This window comes from Geotrypetes seraphini, chromosome 5 (genome assembly GCF_902459505.1).
Source record: "Geotrypetes seraphini chromosome 5, aGeoSer1.1, whole genome shotgun sequence".
NCBI lineage: Eukaryota > Metazoa > Chordata > Amphibia > Gymnophiona > Dermophiidae > Geotrypetes > Geotrypetes seraphini.
Genome location: NC_047088.1, coordinates 175025865 through 175050096, shown reverse-complemented (window position 1 = coordinate 175050096; position 24232 = coordinate 175025865). Strand labels below are relative to the sequence as shown.

Here is a 24232-nt window from a genome sequence, read left to right as displayed (position 1 = left end):
ACTAATTTGCAGATTGCTACTACTTATTCATTGCACCTGTGCACACTTCATCAAGCTATCTTTTTCAGCTCCAAAAATGATTTTAACTGGTCTGGTGAAAAAAACACATACTTAATTTGGGTGTACTTTATAATACATTTATAAGGGTATGCCAGAAGAAAAGATGCACCCAAAGATATTACATCTTGTCTTAAAGACAAAAACTGTTTCCTTCTCTCTTGGGTGATTTTGGTCACATCTGAGTACGCCCATATTCTTTTACCATAAAACAAATTTTTAGAAAATTTAAAATATAGTTTCATAAATGCATCCGTGTCCTGTTGGAAAACAAAAGATATCAGTAATGTTGCTCTCAACGTTGACTTGGAGATAGATTCTTCAAGTATTGCAGATATGTTCTTTAATCAACCTGTGATGATTGAGCAGATTTAACATATTCCTCTTCCATAGCCTCCTGAGATTTTTTAATAGTTGATGGAAGATAATATATTTTATTCAAAGGGGGAGTAAATTCTGAAGAGTAGCCAAGGATTTCCATCACATATTTTTTAAATATATCATATGGTAGAATTCCAGGAGATTTAGGAAAATTCAGCAGTCTCACATTTAGTCTGCGATTATAATTTTCTATATTTTCTAGCCTCCTTAACCATTTTAGTTGCTCTTCTCTGGACCCTTTCGAGTAGTACCGTGTCCTTCTTCGTGTACGGCGACCAGTGCTGGACGCAGTACTCCAGGTGAGGGCACACCATGGCCCGGTACAGCGGCATAATAACCCTCTCTGATCTGTTTGTGATCCCCTTCTTTATCATTCCTAGCATTCTGTTCACCCTTTTCACCGCCGCTGCGCATTGCGCAGATGGCTTCATCGACTTGTCAATCAGAACTCCCAAGTCTCTTTCCTGGGAGGTCTCTCCAAGTACAGGGGCGATGTGTTCATCGTTGGTCTTGGTAGGCATATATCAAAATTTGATGTTAATTCTTAATGACAGGCTTTAATTTCAACCAATAGTGTGTTTATAAATTCTATAGGAAGAGCACTGTAAAGGAACAAAATAATATTTAAGTTGTGCCTCAGGTGTTTGAGGTCTTGTGATGAAATAAACTAGATACTGTATCAGTTTGACTTCTGTCAGTAGTCAAATTTGGTTTGTTTTTTTTTAACAAACTGAAGTTTTTTCTTTATTTTGATTGGATTACCCTCTCTATGTAATAAACATGGCAGCCCTCCAGTTCCACAAGTACCACCAATTACTACATATGCTGTAAAGCTATAATACGTACTTTACTGCAAGCAAGGTGCAGGGGTGTATTCAAGTCTTTATCTTTCACTGCCAACTCAGCCTTGGCACTGTTCACCAGAATATCTGTAATACAGGAAAAGAAAGCAAAAATGACAGCGAAGGTTACCTCTGGTGCTCAGTTGTTTTATTGTATAATTAAGACTCGACACAATTGTGTTTCAGCCGAGAAGGTCCAACTCAAAAGTCTGAATATTGGTTGTAGAAATATCAAAAAAGTATTTCAGGATTTCAAATTTCTGTAGAGTTTGTATAATCTAATTCCATTGAAGTCATTTTTAGTCAAGAAACAATGACCTACTTTGAAAAAGCTGCTGAACAGCTGAAGAACTCATCTGCGCAAAACACACGCAGATTGTGGCAATGTTTATGGACAACTGCACCGGGAAGGGGAAGGCCTGCCATTTTGGAATGGCAGGCCTCAAGCAGGAGCCGGGAGCAGGCTTCCTGCTTACAACTTTTCAAAAAAGTTTGGGGGGATGGGGGGGCATGTGGCGACAGGAGAGAGTGGGCATCCCTCCTGCTGATTTTTTTTTTGTTCCGGGGGAAGGGGGGGGGAGAGGGAGACAGTGGCTCGGGGATGCCTGCCACAGGGGAGGGGCATGGCACAGGGGTGTTTTGGGGGAAGGGGAGATTGGTTTGAGGGAGTTGGTGGTGTGGGTGGGGCCAAGACCAGGTGGGGGCATGGCATGGGGGTATTCAGCCAGGCAGGAGGGAGTGGGCATCCCTCCTGCCATTTTCGCTGCCTTAGGGGTGGGGGGGTCGCAGTGCCCATTCATGGGGGGGCTTGTTGGGAACGGCCATCAGCATGGGGGAAGGCTTTTTTCTTTAATGGGAAAGATTGTGAATGTGTAACACACGCACAATCTGTTCCATTAAAAAGAAATGAAAAAAAACCCCAGGCAGACCTGTCTACTGACAGGTCTGCACCAGTTGGCTATTTTGGGTTGGTAGGAGTGATCGCGATTTTGTGTGGGATTTTAGGGCGTCGATCGGTGGGCTAGTTTGCATGGGTTTTGAATATTAATGGGGTAATTTGCATGGCTGGATCAGAGAATGAGCATGAGCGATCACTCAGAGAAACACACGGCCAGCAGTTTTGTGGATTGGGTTGGTTAATCCAATCGATCGCAAAACCGGTCTAGCAACGATTGCAGACACTCAGTAACTTTAGTGCATCCCCTACTTAGTTGCTATTCTAGAAGTTTCACGCAAAAATTCTATTGCATTCAATTTCCAGGGGTGTGTGGGTATGGGAGAGGCTTGTGCAAGTCAGGAGCGTGCCCAGAGCTAAGCACACATGTTCTAGAATACTAGGAATTACATGCCTAAATGCCAACAATTACCCTTATACCATCGAGAACACTTAAATCTAACTCCCAAAATTAATTAATAATTCCCTCCATCTGCCAGATTCTATGATACAATCCGCAAATCGATCTTTTCAGTCATGGCTCCTTCACTTTGGCTTGCAATATCCCAAGACCTTCAGCAAGAGGTTTCCCTGCCAAGATTCAAATCTCAACTTAAAATATTTCTATTCAAGGATGCATTCAATATATGAGAATTAACACTTCATTTGAGGACGACCAACCCTATCCCTACCAATTGCGTTTCCCCCTTACCCATTCCCCTTTTTATATTTGCTAAATGTAACTATGTATCCCCCTTCCCTTCTCCTACTGGCTTTTAATTTATTTTTATAATTACTTTTATTGTAAACCATTTAGATATAGTTTGATGGTACATCAAGAAACTAATAAGAACAAAAGAACTGCTGCTGCTGGGTCAGACCAGTGGTCCATCATGCCCAGCAGTCCACTCACGCGGCGGCCCTCTGGTCTAAGACCAGCGCCCTAACCGAGACTAGCCCTATCAGCGTACGTCCTTGTTCAGCAGAAACTTGTGTAACTTTGTCTTGAATCCCTGGAGGGTGCTTTCCCCTATGACAGACTCTGGAAGATTGTTCCAGTTTTCTACCACAATCTGGGTGAAGAAGAACTTCCTTACGCTTGTACGGAATCTATCCCCTTTCAACTTTAGAGAGTGTTCTCTTGTTCTCTCTACCTTGGAGAGGGTGAACAACCTGTCCTCATCTACTAAGTCTATCCCCTTCAGTACCTTGAATGTTTCAATCATGTCCCCTCTCAATCTCCTCTGTTCGAAGGAGAAGAGGTCCAGTTTCTCTAATCTTTGGCTGTACAGAACATTGGGGCACATTAGAAGGCACTGCTGTGAACTTCACATAAACAGTGCCATAAGCACATTTCACCATAACCCCCTTTTAATGTATGAAAATCCCTCCAAAATTTTCCCAAAACCTACTATATCCACTTGTCCACCACCCCAATAGCCCTTATGGCAGTAGGTGGTACCTATATGGCAGTCGAGTAGGGTTTTGGTGGGCTCACACTTTCTACCATAAAAGTAGTGGTTAGAGTGGCTTATGGGCCTGGCTCCTCCTTTCTATGGTTCACTAGCCCACCAACTTGACTACATAAAACACTCGTGTGATGCTCTACTAGGCTTTCCCATACCAAATGCTACTGTTCTAGAGCCAGGTATGTACTGTTTCATTCAAATTTATTGGGATGGGAGGGGCTCATTATTTAATCCTTCCAGAGGTTTTCTGGTCAGTTTGGATACCCTTTTGGCACTTAGATGCTTCTCAAACAGGTCTAGTTGAAAAAGTCTAAATTCCACCTGGGATGTCATGGGAAAGGTTCAATTATAGCTGCAGGATGTCCAAGTCTAAGCCCATCCATTTCCTGCCCATGGCACGCCTACCAACATTCCCATTAATACTCTGGATGCACAGCAGGTAAGAAGTCTTGTTAGATGTCCAAAAAATCAGGTTTGAAAATGCCCACGCGGACATTTTGACTAGTAAGACATCCAAGTGCCAGTTTATGCTGTCTTTCAGACATCTATCTTCTTTGAAAATGAGCTCCATATAGGGACTTACCTATAGCACCCGCATGCCCATTTTCTGCTGCCATCATCACTGGCGTTTTCCCTGAATTTTCTACAGCATTTACTTGTGCATTGTGACTCAGGAGGAGCTGTAAGCATTCCAAGTGACCGGTGAAAGCTGCTGCGTGCAATGGTGTTCTAGCAGAAACAAAGTCCAAAAATTTCACGTTAGTCACAACATGTTTCAAGCAGCATGGATTCACCTGCCTCCCTATATGTTGGTTCCTAATGAACCTAAAACTACAAGTGAGAACTGCTAGGAAACTACAATTATTCATACCCTCATACCCACATTATTGGGAAGTTAGTTAAGAGATGCTAAGGAATCAGAGAGCAAGGCAAATTAAAAAAAAAAAAAAATCTTTAAAGAGATCTGTAGCAATAGAACATTGGCCTGGGCTCACAAATTGTCATTTCATTTTATCTAACCCTGGCTTTTCCATTAAAAAATGGCTCATATTATCATATAACTTGCCTTTGGTTGCTGACTGCATTATTGATTTTTTTTTTTTTTAATAGTCTGCAGTTATACAGATTATTGTGCACTGTATATATCACTATGAAGGTGATTCCATAACAGTTTGTTTATTAAATAAGCATCTGCAGGGCTTCTGGTAGGAACCGGTTCTAAAAAGGAAAGTAAGTGCCTACTTTTCTTTATAGAATACTAATGTGACCAGATACATAGGTGCATATGCTTTTAGGCACATGCATTTACATCAGTCATAGAGATCGTGTTTAAATGTGCATATCTGACTGCAGGAGGTGCACATAACATATATAGTACAGTACATTTAGCACTGACACTTCCATAACCAGTGCCATTCTTGCTCTTTTCTTTTACTTCAAGGTCCAGTTTTCCTATTAGGGCAGCTCTGTATACTGATTCCAGCAGCTGTTCTATTAAATTACAGACTGTCTTTCCAGATGCAAACTATCATCTCACTTGAAGAACCTACAGCTTATTAAATATTGTCACAGATGCGTGATATCCTTCAACACTTATATTTAGGGAGATAAAAATAGCTCACCATATGACACTGAACAATTTATAGCCTTTTGGCTTGTTACTTTGCTGAAAGAACATGCTTTTCTTTTTTTTTTTTTCTTTCTAACAACCTATATGCTTAAGGCTTTCAGGTAAGACCCATCATTCCTTCTGTCCTAAGTTCACCAACAAGATGCACATTTATTTATTCAATTTTCTCTACCGTTCTCCCAGGGGAGCTCAGAATGGTTTATATCAATTTATTCATGTACTTAAACATTTTTCTCTGTCTGTCCAGGTAGGCTCATAATCTATCTAATGAATCTGAGGCAATTGGGGGGATTAAGTGACTTGGCCAGGGTCACAAGGAACAGCGTGGGTTTAAACCACAACCTCAGGGTACTGAGGCTGTGACTAACCATTGCACCACACTCTCCCCTACAAAGAGTTTTTTTCAACCTTCTCCTAGTCAGTCACATTTTCAGGATTATCACAAAAAATATGTACAAGAAGACATGCATACCATGGGTCTCCAATGTATGCAAATCTTTCTCATGCATACTCATTGTGGTAATCCTGAAAACCTGACTGGCAAGGTGTGCTTCCAAGAGAGTGCTGAGAAGCACTGCCATAAGGGACAGGCTTTATCCTACTGAAATTGAGGACATGTTGCCCTGCCTTAGAAAAATGGGAACTACAGTGGGACAAATCCAGGGCAGCCTCAGCTTGTCTTCCATGATGCGGAGCTCGTTGATAACCCAGTTTCTTCCCTTGCACTCCACCTGCTGTGTGGCACTGACCTTCCTTTGGCATCTTTACAATTGATGATCTTGCCATCCACAGCTCCTATGAGCAATGACGCACAATTTTCATGATCATTAATTCTAAAAGAAAAAAAACCCACACAAAACAAATTAAATGTTTAAAATGACATCTCATTTTCCCATTCTGCACTCCTTTCCAACAGGTGCCTTTGATCTGGACTCAGTGCCTGACACCTTAATTAATATATTATCATTTGTTCAAACAAATTTCAGAATGTTCTCTGCTGACCAATGCTCCTCTCTTTCTTGATATGACATTCTTTACCCAACACATGCACACAGTCAATACAAACATAAGTGCGTATAAGCCACCTGGGCTTCAAAAGTTCTAGATCAGGGGTAGGGAACTCCGGTCCACGAGAGCCGTATTCCAGTCAGGTTTTCAGGATTTCCCCAATGAATATGCATTGAAAGCAGTGCATGCAAATAGATCTCATACATATTCATTGGGGAAATCCTGAAAACCTGACTGGAATATGGCTCTCGAGGACCGGAGTTCCCTACCCCTGTTCTAGATGGATTACAAGAGACATAACTAAGCAATACCTAGGGTGTACAAAGTAATAAATCTAAAGTCAATTATAACAGAATTCAGCTATTAAAAAACATTTTTAAGACTGTAAAAATGTATAAAATAAAAATTGTCTTGAGCTGCCATTTCAAAATTTATAGTTATGACGGCTTCTTTTTTTTTTTAATCTTTATTCATTTTCAAAAATTACAAGTGTATAACATTCATTCAGAAATACCTTAATTCATCACTTGACATTCTTATTTGTATTATTCCAAATAAATAATTATATAAGAAACCCACCCCTCCCACCCATCTATATAATAAAACCGTAGGCGGCGCATGCGCAGTCTAATCCGCGTGCTTCCGTGATCCGTATGTCCGTGGCCGGCAAGAGTGCACATGCAAACTTACAACAGCTCGCACTCACGGTCTGGCTGGCTCTTTAAAGTTTTTTTCGGTGCCGGCTCATCTGCTCCGCCTTCCTCTTCCTGCCAGTCTCAGCCGGACTCAATCCTCCCCCCCTGGCAGCCCTGAACCTGTTCCTCCGTTCCCCGCCCGACGGGCCGGTGAGTGCTGCGCCAGGGGCAATGCAGGTGGAAACTATCGGCGGCGGAGCCGGAGGGAAGGGGGGGTGGGAGGCACGCGAAGCTGCAAGTCGCCGACTCCACCCCCTCCACCCCCCCCCCCCTCGAACCGCACAAGGACTGCCGTTGACGAAATTTGCCCTACCGTTCCTTCCCTTCCTCCATCAGCTGCTTTGAAATTGGCACGGCGGTTTCCCCAGATAGGGTAAGCCGAAAAAATCAATCCCGCCTCATGGTCCTGCCGCCGCTCACGAATCCCCCACCCCCCAATCCTCCTGCAACAGCCGCTACCGCTCCTGTTCAAAGCGGCCTGCTGAGGTTCGCGGCCGCTGTAACGAACCTCGCAGGCCGCTCTCCACATGGTAGCACGTTCCCTCTGACGCAATCGCGTCAGAGGGAACATGCTACCGAGTTGGAGAGCGGCCTGCGAGGTTCGTTACAGCGGCCGCGAACCTCAGCAGGCCGCTTTGAACAGGAGCGGTTGCGGGAGGGGGGGGGGGAGTTTTAACAGGAGGAGTCGCCGAAAAAAACCTTCAGCCGCAGCAGGCCAGCACACGGGAAGGGAAGGGGGAGGGGCCGAACGGAGCAGGGCAGCTCAAGGTAAGAAGGGAATGGGGGGTGGGGGAAAATGTTTCTACTACTCAGCAGGGACCTGGAGGGGAAGGGAAAACCGCTGCTGCTTCTGCAAAGGAAAGTGGTGGTAGGGGAGAGAAGGGAATGGGGGGTGGGTGGGGGAAAATGCTGCTACTACTTCTCAGAGATCTGGAGGGGAAGGGAAATATCACAGCTGCTTCTGCAAAATAAAGTGGGGGGGAGAGAAGGGAATGGGGGGTGGGGGAAAATGCTGCTACTGCTTCAGCAAGGACCTGGAGGGAAAGAGAAATACCGCTGCTGCTTCTGCAAAGGAAAGTGGTGGGGGGGAGAGAAGGGAATGGGGGGTGGGTGGGGGGAAATGCTGCTACTACTTCACAGGGATCTGGAGGGGAAGGGAAATAGCACTGCTGCTTCTGCAAAGGAAAGTGGGGGGGGGGGGAGACACAGAAAGAAATACAGACAGACAAAGGAGGCTAGGGAGAGAGACAGACAGAAATAAAGACAGACAGGGGACCAGAGAGACACAGAAATAAAGACAGACAGGCAAAGGGTGCCAGGGAAAGAGAAAAAAAAAATTGCAGGAGGGAGAAAGACAGAAAGAAAGGAAGAAAGAAACAGGAGCAGGGAGAGAGACATAAAGAAAGAAAGACAGACAGCCATATATTCTAGCACCCGTTAATGTAACGGGCTTAAACACTAGTATACCAATAAATAACAACTATCAATATATTATCCGTCATAATCCTACCCCCCCTTATCTTATCCAATATTCTGGTGTTTAAGATGTCTGATCACTAGAATAAATCGTCAATGGCCCCCAAATCTTTTTAAACTTATTATAATTACCTTGTTGCAAAGCAAATACCCTTTCCATTTTATAAATATGGCACACTGAATTCCACCAAAAAGTATAATTTAGTTTAGTTTAATCTTTCCAATTCCCTATAATCTGCTGAATGGCAACCCCTGTTAATATTAATAAAAGTTTATTATTATTAGCTGAAATTGGGCTTTTAAATCTCATTGAAGTACCAAATAATATAGTATCATATGAAAGGGCAACATGATTTTCTAACAATGAATTAATTTGGGGCCAAATTAACTTCCAAAAGGCATTTATATAGGGACAGAAAAATATCAAATGGTCCAATGTCCCAACTTCTAAACTACAATGCCAGCATCTATTGGATCTTGAGCTATCTAACTTCTGTAAACAAACTGGGGTCCATAAAGCTTCTTAAAGCCAGAGGTAATTCATTCCAGAACTGTGCAGCTTGAAACTTGAAACTTAAAATGTGATAAGATCCTTAACAGTGTTAAAATACTGAGTCAAAAGCTTCTGTGCTTGAGTGGACTGAATAATTGACATCAATAACACCAACAAGCACAAATACAAAAAGGAGACAATCCATTTTAAAAATCAAATCACCTATTTCTCGGCTGGCTAAGTACTGCTAAATATTGGGGAGGGAGGGGGAATTAGTGCCCTTTTGAAGTCTATTCTAAAAGGGAAAGTAAAAAGTAGATGCCTACATTCATTTATAGAATACTAGTAGAAGTGGCCACAAATATGCCTATATTTAAGGTGCAAACACTTACATCATCCATAGAGCTGGCGTAAATGCCTGTTATCTAAATAGCAAGCAATTGCACACAGATGACAAGATTTTATAATCTATGTGCACAAGTATGCACCATGCTTATTCTCCATCCAAACTCTGTCCAAGTGAATGCCTACATGCAAAGTACATGTCATTGCATCTAGGCACATTTTTGAAGGATACTGCTTAGCCAGAAATTGCTCATTTATGCACATGTGTTCAAATGGATAACTGGCTATAGAACTATCACCTAGGTGTCAATATTGCACAATGGCTGAGACTCCCTCTCCTCAGGATCTGTGAACACTGCCTCCATAATATCCTAAATCCCAGCCAAACCAGGAAGCTGAAGACCTGAGGTGGTAACTGAACTCAGCGCACAGCAAAGTCATTGACCTGGCCATTTATTTTAAAGGAATGTGTAAACATTTTTCGGTCTTTTTACCGTCACAGTATCAAACAGTTTGTTGGAGCTTAGTTTTTTCATGCCTGTATCTCTGACGACATACAGCTGTGTTTGAAGCTGCAGAGTGTTGTGGTACTTACATAGCACAGTGCAAAGGAGTGAAGGGATTACCATCAAACTTCCGGAAACATTTCTGCTCTAATAGTACCTCTAAACAGTTTTCATTACCTACAAGAGAACACATGGTGCCATGTTAAACAGGCAGGGAAATAATTCATCGGCAAAAGTCACATTTAAAAGCTACATAAAATGATAGGGGTAGGGCTGGTTCAGCTTTAACAGTGAGATGATGGAATTGGACACAATGGTTTCTGTTCTGAAATAAACAGGACCCCCATACACAGATGATTAATAATCAGACTAAAGAACAGAACAAAGTTCATCAAAAACCAGCTACCAGGAAGAGGCAATAGAAGACCAAATAAATAAATAAAAAGCATGGATAGAAATTACTGAGCTTGGCTTGCAAAGCATATATTTTAAACTGACCATGGTAACAATCATCATCTCATTACTACCATATTTTTAGTTAGATGGAGGGTAATATTATAATAGGTCACCTAGGTTTGGAGCTAAGTAAAAGGTGCCTAGGGGGTTCATAATCAAAACTGAAACACGTCTTAAAACCCGCCTAAGTCGGCACTTGGATGACCTGAAAGGTAGGTAATCCAAGTGCCGATAATCAAACCAACTTTCTGGACGTGCCATGGGACTTTTTATGCCTCTGAATGCTGCTGCGTGCCCAGAGCTGAAAGGAGTGTATCTGGAGGAGTGGTTATGGCAGGATGGGGGGCCAACTTAGACTTAGTCATCCTGCAGGGATAATCAAATGTTTTACTAGACATCCTGGACAAGACATAAACGTTGTGAGTTAGACGATGTAAAAACAGATATAAGTACCAAAAAGGTATCCAGTGACCAGATAACCACTGCAGAGCCAAAATAAAGACCCATACACACTCCCCCAGTGTTCACTGACCCCTCATACCCCCTTAAAGATCAGCATAAAAAAGTACATACCTGTCTCCAGAACATCAGCACCTGGTATAGGAAAGCCTAGTAGAGCTGCACACAGGTCTTTTAAATAGCCTGGGGGGTGAGCTGGTGAACCATAGAGAGGAGGACCCAGGCCCATAAGCCACTCTAATCACTACATTTATGGTGCACCCACCAAAACTCTCCAAACCCTACTCTACTGCCATATAGGTGCCACCTGCAGCCATAAGAGCTGGGGTTGTAGACAGGTAGGTATAATGGGTTTTGGTGATGTTATGGGGGGCTCACCATTACCTATAAGGGAGTTCTGATGAGATGTTTATCTGGCACCCTTTTTGTGAAGTTCAAGTAGTGCCCTGTAAGGTGCCCCACTGCTCTGGTGCCATGTGTGAGTGGCCAGTCCATTACAAGATTGGCCCCTCCCACATCCAAATGGTCTTGTTCTGGGCATTTGGGTCTTGGAAGAAATTTTGGTAGAAAATGTGGTATAAAGATGGACATCCTGGCTGTCTGGACGAACAAGAGCCTGGACATCCAGATAGACAATTTTTGGAGAAAAAAATATTCTAGACGTATTTTTCGGGGGGAAAAATATTCTAGACGTATTTTTGAAAATGGGCATTTTCCCCACAGCCGACTTTGGGCGTCTAGCACCATACGCCCAAATCGGACTTAAGACATATGTTTTGATTATGCCCTTCCACTTGTTTTAACTGGTATTTTATTCATCATTTCTTAAATGTACAAATGTAATAACCCATCCTCCAAAGATCATTATAACCCTATCCACATTGATAGGAATTCGCTGGAATAATCCTAAGAAAAAGAGAAACTATCATAGGACCAATATACTACCCAACCCCTCATTCCAACCCAAATCCCTTCTCCGCTCCTACTCTTCCTACAGACAGCACACTCTCTACCATCAGAATATGTCAACTCTTCATCCCAACCCTGCCCCTCCCCAGCCCCTCTTATTTTTCTTGGACAGCTCACTCTACCCTCTTATCTCAACCCCTGCCCCACTCCCTAGTCCTTCATATTCTTATTACAGACAGCTCACAAACAATACCCAATTCCTTCATCCCAATCCTTTGTCTGGAGGGCCTCCAAGCATGTATGAGCATGACAATGTTACGCGCATGCGTGGACGCCCTCCAGACACAGCCCCGAGCTCAGGACCTTTCCTATCACCTTCAGCCAGTGCCAAATGAGCCTACAGAAGCTCGCAACAGGAGCAACTACCCCTGGACCACCAGTACCCGCGGTGGGGCCATGATTGACGTGGCTCCCACTTGTGAGTAATCCCCCTATTGCCACCAGAGAGGTACCATCCAACGGGGGAAAGGGAGGGGGGGACAAGGGAAGGGATGGAAGGAGAGGAGAGGAAATGAGGTTTGTGGGTGGGTGGGGCTTGGGCAGGCCACATGTCCTCTTTTTTACATACAAAATATGGTAACTCTATCTACATTATAACAGATTCCTAACAATTTAAAGCAGGGATCTAAAAGTCCCTTCTTGAGGGACGCAATCCAGTCAGGTTTTCAGGATTTCCCCAATGAATATGCATTGAAAGTAGTGCATGCACTTAGATCTCATGCATATTCATTGGGGAAATCCTGAAAACCCGACTGGATTGTGGCCCTCAAGGAGGGACTTTGAGATCCCTGTTTTAAAGTATCAACAGGCAAAGAAAGCCAAATAAAATAAAAGGAGGTGGTATTTATCCACAAACTTCAAATTATATATTCTTTCCCATGTGTTCTTACTTCTTTTTTTTTTCAAATTCTTTATTCATTTTTCATCTTACATCAAGTTCACAATATTACATCATTTGAAACTTTTACACATTACTTGAAATTCATTCAATTATGATTTTACATACATAAATTTATTCTTACTTCATGATAGCCGTTAATTTCTCCAATTTGTAAATTCAGTATAATCGAGTTTTCCAAATTAATATCAAAAGAATACCCTAATACTTCCATGCAGATGGAAGCGTATGTTTAGCTGCATGCAAGAGATGATGCACCAAAACAGTCTGATATTTTCGAAGTCCAGGGATGGCCCTATTCAGGAGGAAGAACCCATGTTCCCACAGGATCTTCAGTCCAGTAACCCATTATATATGGAAGCAAACAGCTTTCCAAAAAAGCAAATGCCTTGGGGTAGGTCCACCAAATATGTCGCACAGATGAAATAGGTAAGTATTTTAAACACTACCCCCCTTAAGTCAATTAATTTGCACCCCCAAACTGATGACTAGGATACAAAGCTGCGTATGTCAAATACAGAATAAGGTCAGCTGCATGCATGAATTAATAGATTACTTAGATGCTATTGACCTTAACAACAAATTATTGGCTACAATTGGTATTAATTGGCACTAAATCATGTAACTGCCCTTAGTCAGGGCACACAACTCTAAGGGGGCATGGATCTGTAAGGGGTATGGTCAGGCACATGGGTTATAGAAAACACAAGCTTTTACACCACTCATTTGGCTAGGGTAAATGCTCACACTTAAAATTTTTAAAAGATCTGGGGGTCATTGGCAAATTATTGTAATGATTAGACATCATTTTCTACTGACAGTATATTTATACATAGGGGGAGTGGGGATGGTGTAAAGTTCTATTTAAAGGTTAATCAATAGATAAGAATACAATATTTATATGATATTTTTGATTGAAATATTTGAGGGAAGGGTGGGTGGGGAGGGAATAAATTTATGTATTTACGATGACAATAGAAAGAAATTCAAGTGATGTGTAAAAGTTTTAAATGATGTAATATTGTGTACTTGTTGTAAGTTGAAAAAATGAATAAAGAATTTAGAAAAAAAAATTAGGTGAACAAACGTGACCGTACACTAGTATTTTCTCATGTCAGTAGTGTGAACTACTGCTGAAATAGAATCTGTTCTTAGCTTACATCACCCCAGCACCTATCTTTCAGGCAATACATAGAGAATTATTCCCTAAACGTATATCTCATGACTACCCCTGAACACATTTATTTGAGAGTCACATTTATTTATCATAGTGCATATTTTTATGCAGGTATCCCATGGGGTAATTTTTAAGAGGATAAAATCCCTGCTCACAGTGGTGCAAACAGAACAGCTATTGCTCACCAGTAAGCTTTGGACCAAATTAATCAAAGCACATGGTATTGCTTTTATTATTGCCCCAGGAAAAAAAATTAATCCCAGAGATCTCCACCTGCTTCTTCTCTGTGGATGTGTTTTCCCTTGGAAATAATGCACATAGAATTTAATTTTTTAATATTTTTATTGTAAACTGTTTTATTTACTTGTGAGATAGCGCTATATCAAATAAATGAAAACCTGTATTTATATGTGTCACTTCTCTTCCCACATAACTCTCCCCCCCCCCCCTTTTTACTAAGCCTTGGTAGAGGTTTCTACTGTGGCGCTAAATGCTCTGACGCTCATAGAATTCCTATCGGAGCACTTAGCACTCTGGCCTTAGTAAAAGATGGCCTTAAAAAGGCAATGCAAGTAAAACTATTCATTTTGCAGAGACATCACCTTTTAGATGGGTAATTTTCCAACTGCCACTTGTTTGATAAGGCATAGCTGTAAAACAACCCCAAATGTGCAAAAACTAATACAGTACATGCTATAAGTCTTTGCTACGATTTTCACATGCATCCACATAAAACAATCACAATTATATGCACAAAGACAAGTGGAGAAAAAAAGACCTCTATCTTTTGGCTCAAAACCACTATGCCCAGGTCCCTTAAAAATGACCTATTAATTGTCTTTAGAGCATGTGGTAATATAGCACAGTTACTTACCGTAACAGGTGTTATCCAGGGACAGCAGGCATATATTCTCACATGTGGGTGACGTCATCTACGGAGCCCCGATGCGGAAGCATTTTCAAGCAAACTTGATTGAAAATTTAAGTTTGCTCTGCTGCTCCACGCATGCGTGCCTTCCTGCTCCACTAGGGGGTGCATCCCCTCGTGGTCTCCAGTTCACTTAACTAGCCAAGAAGCCAACCTCGGGGAGGTGGGCGGGTTGTGAGAATATATGCCTGCTGTCCCTGGATAACACCTGTTACGGTAAGTAACTGTGCTTTATCCCAGGACAAGCAGGCATGATATTCTCACATGTGGGTGACCTCCAAGCTTACTGAAGAGGGATGGAGGGAAGTTGGCAATTTAAGCAAATAGATTGGCCGAACCGGCCATCGCTTCTGGACAGGGAGTCCAGACAGTAGTGGGAGGTGAAGGTATGAACCGAAGACCACGTGGCAGCCTTGCAGATTTCCTCAATAGGTGTGGACCTGAGGAAGGCTACGGAGGCTGCCATCGCTCGGACTTTGTGTCCCGTTACTCGACCATGCAGCGCGAGACCAGTCTGAGCGTAGCAAAAGGAGATGCAATCGGCCAACCAGTTGGACAAGGTGCGTTTGGAAACTGGGTGGCCTAACCGGTTTGGGTCGAAGGACAGAAACAGCTGTGGGACTTTCCGGTGTGGCTGAGTGCGTTGGAGGTAAAAGGCCAACGCTCTTTTGCAGTCAAGAGTGTGGAGCGCCACTTCTCCGGGGTGAGAGTGGGGCTTGGGAAAAAACACGGGTAAGACGATGGACTGATTTAGATGGAAATCAGACACTACTTTAGGTAGGAACTTTGGATGGGTGCGGAGTACCACCTTGTCGTGATGGAATACCGTGAAGGGTGGGTCCGCTACCAGCGCTTGCAGCTCACTAACCCGCCGTGCGGACGTGAGCGCGAGTAAGAAAATTACCTTCCAAGTGAGGAATTTTGGATGGCATTTGTCTAGTGGCTCAAAAGGAGGTTTCATTAATTGAGCCAGAACCACGTTAAGGTCCCAAACCACCGGGGGAGGTTTGAGAGGGGGGTGGACGTTTAGCAGGCCCTTCATGAAGCGAGTGACTAAGGGATGGAGCGAGAGGGCTTTCCCTTCCAGGGGCTGATGAAAGGCCGCAATTGCACTGAGGTGTACTCGAATGGAGTTGGTCTTTAGGCCGGAATGAGATAGTTGAAGTAGATAGTCAAGGACCAGGGGGACGGGGACCGACACCGGGTCCTGGCTGTGTGAGGAGCACCAGGTTGAGAATCTGGTCCACTTTTGTGAGTAGCAGGTTCTCGTCGAGGTTTTTCTAGAGGCCTCCAATATCTCCTTGACTGATTAAGACACGGGGAGAGCAGTCAGGGGGAGAGAAACCAAGCATTCAGATGAAGAGACTGAAGATTGGGATGTAACAGTGAACCCTGACCCTGTGACAGTAGAGAGGGAAACAGAGGCAGAGGCAGTGGATCTCTGACACTGAGTTGAAGTAGCAGGGAAAACCACGGCTGGCGTGGCCAGCGAGGGGCAATCAGGATCAGGGTGGCTTGTACTGTTTTCAGGTGGACAAGCGTCCGCAGTATCAGAGGAAACGGCGGGAACGCGTACAAGAACCTTCCCTCCCAGTCGAGGAGGAAGGCGTCGGCCTCGAGCCGGTCCGGGGAGTATATCCGGGAGCAGAAGAGAGGCAGCTTGTGATTGTGAGGGGACGCGAACAGGTCTATTTGAGGCGTCCCCCACCGTTCGAACACTCCTCGTAGGATCTGAGAGTGTAGTGACCACTCGTGTGGCTGGAGGAGGCGGCTGAGTCTGTCCGCCAGGCAGTTTTGTTCTCCTTGTATGTACACCGCCCAGAGGAAGGTGTTGTTGGAGATTGCCCATTTCCAGAGGCGCAGGGCTTCCCGACAAAGGGGCCAAGACCCTGTGCCCCCTTGTTTGTTTACGTAGTACATCGCTACCTGGTTGTCGGTTCGGATGAGAACTACTCGGTCGCGGAGCAGATGTTGGAAGGCTACAGCTGCGAGGTAGATGGCCCGAAGTTCTAGCACGTTGATGTGGCAGCGACGGTCTTGTGCTGACCACATTCCTTGGGTGCGTAGGCCGTCCAGATGGGCTCCCCAAGCGTACTCCGACGAGTCCGTGGTGAGTACCTTGCTGTGGGGTGAGGTGAGGAAGAGCAAACCTTTGGAAAGATTTGAAGAGTCGGCCCACCAGCGGAGTGATCGTTGCAATGAAGGAGTCACTGTCACGGAGCGGTCGATCGGGTCCCGGTCTTGACGCCATTAAGACGCCAGGGTCCATTGAGGGATTCTCAGATGGAGGCGGGCGAAGGGTGTGACATGGACGGTGGAGGCCTTGTGGCCCAGGAGGGTCATCATCTGTCGGGCTGATACTGAGGTCAGCCGAGAGATCCTTCGGCTCAGACTTACTAACGCCTCCAGGCGCGGAGGGGGGAGGAAGGAACGGAGGCGAACCGTGTCCAGCGTGGCCCCGATGAACTGTAGGGACTGCGAGAGGCGTAGTTGAGATTTTGGGAAGTTTATTTCGAACCCCAGACTTTGTAGGTAGGTAATAGTCTGTTGGGTCGCTGAGATAACCCCTTCCTTGGACGGGGCTTTGATTAGCCAGTCGTCCAGGTAGGGGAATACCTGGAGGCCCTGGGAACGTAAGGTTGCTGCTACCACACGAGGCACTTGGTGAAGACCCGAGGTGATGATGCTAGTCCGAAGGGGAGGACTCGGTATTGTAGGTGCCAGTCCCCTACTTGGAAACGCAAAAACTTGCGGTGAGCGGGGTGTACTGGGACATGTGTGTACGCCTCCTTGAGATCGAGGGAGCAGAGCCAGTCGCCCTCGTCGATCAGGGGGTAGAGTGTTGGTAGTGAGAGCATCCGAAACTTTTCCCGTACCAGGAATTTGTTGAGGCGTCTCAAGTCTAGTATTGGGCGTAGGTCTCCCGTTTTTTTCGGTACCAGGAAGTAACGGGAGTAGAAGCCCTTCCCCCGTTGGTCGGGGGGGACCTTCTCCACTGCTCTCAGGCGAAGCAGGTCTCGAGCTTCGGAGAGGAGTAGGGGTAGCTGAGTCCGGTTGGGAGGGCAATTCCTTGGGGGATTGTCCGGGGGAATGGCCCGAAAGTTGAGAGAGTACCCTGATGAGATCACGCCAAGGACCCATGCGTCCGACGTGAGTTGTTCCCAGCGAGGGTAAAAGGCTTTGAGTCGACCCCCGATGGGAAGGCGGCCTGGGACTATGGCGGAGGGGGCCCGCCCCCTTCCGCGTGTCCCGTCAAAAGGACGGGGATGGTTTGGTGGTCACGGGCGGTTGAGACTTGGGCATGGCCCTGTGGTGGGCTTGCGGACGTCTGGGTGGGGGCCGCGAGAAGGCAGGGGTGGATTTTTGTGGGTAGCGGCGCGGAGGGGCCCTGTATGGCCTGGACGCTGGCAGGTTGGGCTTTTGCCGGACAAGGGAGGCAAACGAGCGTTCATGTTCGGAGAGGCGTTTTGTCGCCGCCTCGATAGTGTCATCGAACAATTCCTTTCCCACGCAGGGGAGGTTAGCCAACCGGTCCTGTAAGTTGGGGTCCATGTCGACCAGGCGCAGCCAAGCTAGTCGGCGCATGGCGATAGCAAAGGCTGCTTCTCTGGAGGAGAGTTCGAAGCCATCGTAGGCCGCGTGGAATAGATGAAGGCGCAGGTTGGAGAGGGACTCTAAAAGCAGGCCGAACGTTCCCTGCCGGGAGGCCGGTAGGTCAATCTCAAAGGCTCTCAATAGTCCAATGAGGTGTTTGAGGTATGATGTGAAGGTGAAAGTGTAGCTTTGCACCCTAGAGGCCATCATTGCGTTTTGGTATAGTCTCCTGCCGAACTTGTCCAGGGTTCGGCCTTCTCGGCCTGGGGGGACCGTTGCTGAGACCCGGGACGGGTGAGCCTTTTTCAAGGAGGATTCCACTAGCAGCGATTGGTGGGAGAGCTGTGGTTGCTCGAATCCCGGGTAAGGTACTGTGCGGTACTTGGCCTCCATTTTGGAGGGTACGGCCGTGACCATGTAGGGGGTCTCCAGGTTCCTGAAGAAGGCCTGTTGGAGTACCGGGTTAGGTGGTAAGCGAAGGGACTCTCTGGGCAGTGATGGCATATCCAGCTCCGCCAGGTACTCCTTAGAGTATCTGGAGTCGGACTGGAGGTCTAAGTCCAATGCGTGGCCCATGTCTTGGACAAAGCGAGTAAAGGATGGGCGGGATGTCCCCGGGGCCCCGTGCGGGGTCGGGGAACGAGACCTTCGTCGGGTGGAGAAGGATAAGGAGGCTTCCCTCGAGTATCGAGGTTCATGCTCTGATCCATGCTCCGAGACTGGGGAAGCACTGCGAGAGTGTTCCGGGGTTGTCGATCTTCGGCGTCTCGAGGAGCCCCTCGGAGACGATGCCGGGGTTAGGGGTACCGATCGATGTCGGATTGGTGACCTCGATCCGGACTCCCTCGGAGAATACGTCCGAGGGAGAGTTCGGAGGATGCGCGGGTTGGAGAGTGATAACTCAGCCACCCTTAGTGGTCCCGTACGAGGTGTGGGAGAACGGCCTCGTAGGGTTGGTGAACCTCGGGCCTTCTTGGAGGTACGGCGGTTCGAGGTTTCTGTCGTTCTAGCCCGACGTTTTGCCCCTCGGCGGTCTGCGGAGGGGGAACGTCTCGGGCATCTCGGCGAGGAGTCCGAGGAGGATGGGATGCGGCGAGGATTGCGCACCTTTCCCCGAGGTTGTTCGGTGTGAGGCTCAGGCTGGTCTGGCACATTCGAGGTCGAGGCCGATTGAAACTGGGCCATTGCAGTGGACAGCTCCGACGTGATCATCGCTCGGAGTAGGTCCTGGAAGACGGGCACGGACAGCATCGAAGGCATGTCCACTACCTCGGTGCGCTCCACCGGGGGCGACCTCGTATCAGAATATTCCCTTGTGGTGGAGGCACGGCCCGAAGGCTTGGAGGGCTTAGACGGGGCTGTAGGCATGGGGCTTCCGCCATGCGTCGCCGTTGTCCCCGAGGCTAGCTTCTTCGTTGTTACAGAACCTGAAGAGGGAAGAGGGGACTTACCCGGGGCCGAGGCTTTCTGTTGTCCCGAGGACTTCGGGGTCGAGTCTCGAGGCGATGCCGAGGTATCCGGGGCCGAGGTCAAGGCCAGGGCCGAGGCCGGGGCCGACCTCGAGGCCGAGGTGGAGGGTTGGTCCGGGGTGAAGAGATCCGCCATGCGGGCTTTTCTTCGGCGGAGGGCCCGGTTTTGGAAAATAGCGCACTGGGGGCAGGAGTCGGTTGGATGAGTCGCCCCCAGACAGAGGATGCACCGGCGATGTGGATCTGTGAGAGAAAGAAGCCGCTCGCACCGGGTGCACTTTTTAAAGCCGGTCAAAGGCCGGGACATTAAATCGAAAGTAGCCGCGGCTCGATTAGCCATGCGGCCACGGGGACCCGGAAGCCTCCGGGTTGTTGAAAACGAAGCAGGAATCAAGTAAAAAGGTAAGGAATTCGCGCACAGCGACTTAATCGTGAAAAAACAAGAAAAAATCGCGGTGCTAGAAGGCAGTTGGGGCAGAGCCTGAAAAACACGGCTTCTAGGCTCGCGGAAAATTTTGAACTGGAGACCACGAGGGGATGCACCCCCTAGTGGAGCAGGAAGGCACGCATGCGTGGAGCAGCAGAGCAAACTTAAATCTTCAATCAAGTTTGCTTGAAAATGCTTCCGCATCGGGGCTCCGTAGATGACGTCACCCACATGTGAGAATATCATGCCTGCTTGTCCTGGGATAACCTATTATACTGAAGATTAATCTAGTATAATACCCAATGAAGTTGAAAACCACTTGTATAAGCACAAACATAAAAAGCCCAGAGTAAGCAAAATGCATGATAACCTACCACTATAAGCAGCCCAGTGCAACAGCGTATAACCTTGGTGGTCTGTGAGGCTGAATTCACCCTCTGAAAGTGCTATCTGTAATAACTCGTTCAACCAAGTTGCATGGCCTCGAGCTGCTGCAAAGTGCAGAGGGGTCCTTCCCTGTGAGTCCTGGCACAAAATGGATGCCTCTTGATCCAACAGCATTTGAATACATTCTTCATAACCTGTCATGATCTGATATTAACACAGAGAGTTACACAAATAAATGTCCACTAGAACAATGTAAGAAGCTTAAACGCTGGGGGCAGAGGTCTCTATAAAGCAGCAGGCAAGCTATTTCTTGTTTGGTGGTCAACAAGTGGCCATTTTTGGACTTGTATAAACAAGAGATTACACAGACATCAACTGCCTGAAATCACAAAACCTAGAACAGTGAGAAAAGACCACAGAGCAGGCACCTGATCTTGACTTCCATCAGATTCAAGATGCCAAAGAGTCTGATGCACCAGAATCTTTTTCTATAGAGCCAGAATAGGAAACAATGGCTTAAGGCAGGGGTCCCCAAAGTCTCTCCTTGAGGGCCGAATCCAGTCGGGTTTTCAATGCATATTCATTGGGGAAATCCTGAAAACCTGACTGGATTCGGCCCTCAAGGAGGGACTTTGGGGACCTCTGGCTTAAGGTGTTGGCCACAAAAGTGACATGTAAATAAATACAAGAACTTCTGTTGCAGTGCTAATTGGGGGGGGGGGGGGTTGGATTGATGGGGATGAAAGAAGTGTAGCTTTTAAGGACTATGGGCTACATTCACTAACAATAGCGACTCAATCGCTGTTGGCCGATTCTCTGGCTGATTTTCCAACAGTGATTGATTCACTATTAAGTTCAGACGAAAACAAGAGAATTGACCCAATGATCTCTACAGACAAATCCAAGAACAAACAAAAACCAATGTGGAGAAATGATGTTCCTGAGATGGACTTTATTAATATTAAATAATATTATTAAAACGTGGCAAACCACATAAAAACTATAGGACACAGGGTCCAAAGCTTTGGACTGTGCCTTGAGGTTTTTATGTGGTTTGCCAAGTTTTAATATTATTTTAATATGAATAAAGTCCATCTCAGGAACATCATTTCTCCACATTGTTTTTTGTTTCACTATTAAGTTTGTATGCAAATGATTTGCACGCAAACCCACCGACTCAATCGCTCAGTGAGCGAATGAGATATGCGCAGAGCCCTAACAGTAGTGACAGGGGAAGCAGCCTCCTGTCACTGCTGTCAGGGCTTCTGCCGGGTATTTTTTTTTTTTTTTTCATTTTTTTAATGGCACAGGTATTTTGTGTGTATTAAACACCCAAAATATCTGTCCCATAAAAGAAATTTTTTAAAATCCCCTACTGCCAGCCCTCCTGCAATGACCCCCGACAAACGTGCGCCCCCCCCATGACCCACAAATGATAGGAGGAATGCCCACTCCCTCCTGCCATGAAGAACATACCCTCCCCCGCTGAAAAAACAGCAAGAGGGATGCCCACTTCCTCCTGCCACCAGAGTTCCCCCTCCCCGCCCTGGCTCCCGTAACTTGTAACTTAACATTGGGAGCATCATGTGATGCACGGTGAGCGGCCTAAGGCCCAGATTGGGAGGGGCCTAAGGCATCTGAGCCAATCAGTGACTTCCTTAGGAAAAAGCCTAAGGAAGTCCCTGATTGGCCATTTGTTTTGGCCTGCTTTTTCCGATGGGTATCTACAATATTCTGGACGCCTATTTTGTGATTCACGCACAGCCTTTAGACATCTAACTTTCAATTACTGCTTGTTAAAGTCATTAATTAGGCTTATTATCGCAAGATTGTTGGCGGTATATAAGAATAAAGTTATTATTATTATTATTATTATCCAATTTATTTGAATGCCCACATTATAGATGCCTAACTTTAGGAGTCCTTTACAAAATTTGCCCCTTTATATATTACATCTGGGGAGGTGATCTTAACAATTTCTGTCAGAACACAGCTTGGACTCTGTGCATTAGACTGCCACCACAGAGTGGTAATTTTGCTTGTAAATTAAAGTTTATGGCTCTGAAAGATATTGTACACTTTACTTTTTTTTTGTTCGGGGTGAATGGGGGGGACACCAGAAATGTGTTACTTTCCTTTACTTTCTGTAGACTATAAAATTAATAAAGATTTAAAATAAAAACAAAACAAAAACAAAAGTGAAAAATCTGGAAATACCCCACGATGCAAGGCTGTGCATCCTCGAAGATCAGCTGCATCTACACACGCTTCTTTTTCAAGTAACAAGGAAACAGCATCAATGTGCCCATACGTGACTGCAAGCATCAGCGGGGTTCTAAAAGATAAGGAATCAGAGTAATAAAGGTCTAGCCATATTTTCTAAAACTGAATTAAGAATATCTCAGTTTGCTTTTAACACACATTTCAATGAATGAAATGCATCCAAAGCAAATTCTACCTTGCCTTTTCTCAATGCATACTTCTTGCTAAAGCAGACACACATGCTATGAGAACAATGCACTTCCTACACAGAAAGTGGAGTGGGACAGAAATATTAAGTTATGATCCTGGATCACAATTAAAAACCTCTTCATTTAGAGAGGGTGCAGGAAAAAGGATTTGATTAGCATGATCTAAATTGGTAGGGAAAAATGAATTTCAGAAAATCACAAATGAAGTACCAGACAAAGATGAATAGGTTTAAACAGGATATAAAATTTTTAAATAAATTAATAAACTTTAAAAAAAACAAACCCTTCTTTTACAAAGTCATGCTAGCGGTTGCCAAGCAGCAAAAGCCCCAAAGCCTTTTTTTTTTTTTTAATAATCTTTATTCATTTTCAAACTTTCATCAAGTATACAAATATCAAAATAAATAACTTTGAAAAACAACACTTGAAAATCTTCCTACAGTATCATAAAGTGTATATATAAACCCTCATCCCTTCCATCATCCCCATTATTACTAAAATAAACAATACAATATGAACCACTCCCTCTCCCTATAGTATATGGTGTATATTTCAATAGAAAAATGGCGTTTAATCATTACAAAAGGATGTCAATGGCTCCCATATTTTAATAAAGTTCTTATAATTGCCATTTTGTACAGCAAATGATCGTTCCATTTTATACATGTGACACAATGAATTCCACCAAAAGTTACAATTAAGTCTACTATAATCCTTCCAAATATATTAGTGATATGTTGAATGGCGACTCTGGTCATAATCAATAAAAGTTTATTATTAAAAGAAGATCTGACTCTTTTTCCTCACAGCTATTACAAATAGAACCGTATCATAAGATAGTGCTACATGATTTTCTAGTAAACAATTTACTTGATCCCAGATTGAGTTCCAAAAGGCTAAAATATAGGGACAATAAAACAGAAGATGATCTAAGGTCCCTACTTCAATATTACAATGCCAGCATCTATTGGACTTTGAACTGTTCAACTTTTGTAATCTAACTGTGGTCCAAAATGCTTTATGCAAAAGAAAAAAAACATGTTTGTCTCATAGATGCAGACCTTGTACACCTCATCCTCCAAGACCAAATTTGTGGCCACTGAGATGCTGAAATCTGATGCTTAATCTCAATGCTCCAAATATCCCTAAGACCATTTTTAG

The 24232-nt window shown here is 45.0% G+C and overlaps 1 protein-coding gene across 13 annotated transcripts in view; it reads right to left on the bottom strand.

The window, feature by feature from the left end:
• ANKRD44 (ankyrin repeat domain 44) overlaps nucleotides 1-24232 on the bottom strand; it is a 417689-nt gene that overhangs the window by 22372 nt on the left and 371085 nt on the right. For all 13 annotated transcript variants that reach the window (XM_033944467.1, XM_033944471.1, XM_033944473.1 and 10 more), the window contains 6 exons: nucleotides 22818-22935; nucleotides 20588-20804; nucleotides 9926-10013; nucleotides 6063-6146; nucleotides 4267-4412; nucleotides 1285-1367 (listed from right to left, as the gene is read on the bottom strand). In XM_033944467.1, the coding sequence (XP_033800358.1) occupies nucleotides 1285-1367; nucleotides 4267-4412; nucleotides 6063-6146; nucleotides 9926-10013; nucleotides 20588-20804; nucleotides 22818-22935 (736 nt within the window). The remainder of the gene's footprint in view (nucleotides 1-1284; nucleotides 1368-4266; nucleotides 4413-6062; nucleotides 6147-9925; nucleotides 10014-20587; nucleotides 20805-22817; nucleotides 22936-24232) is intronic.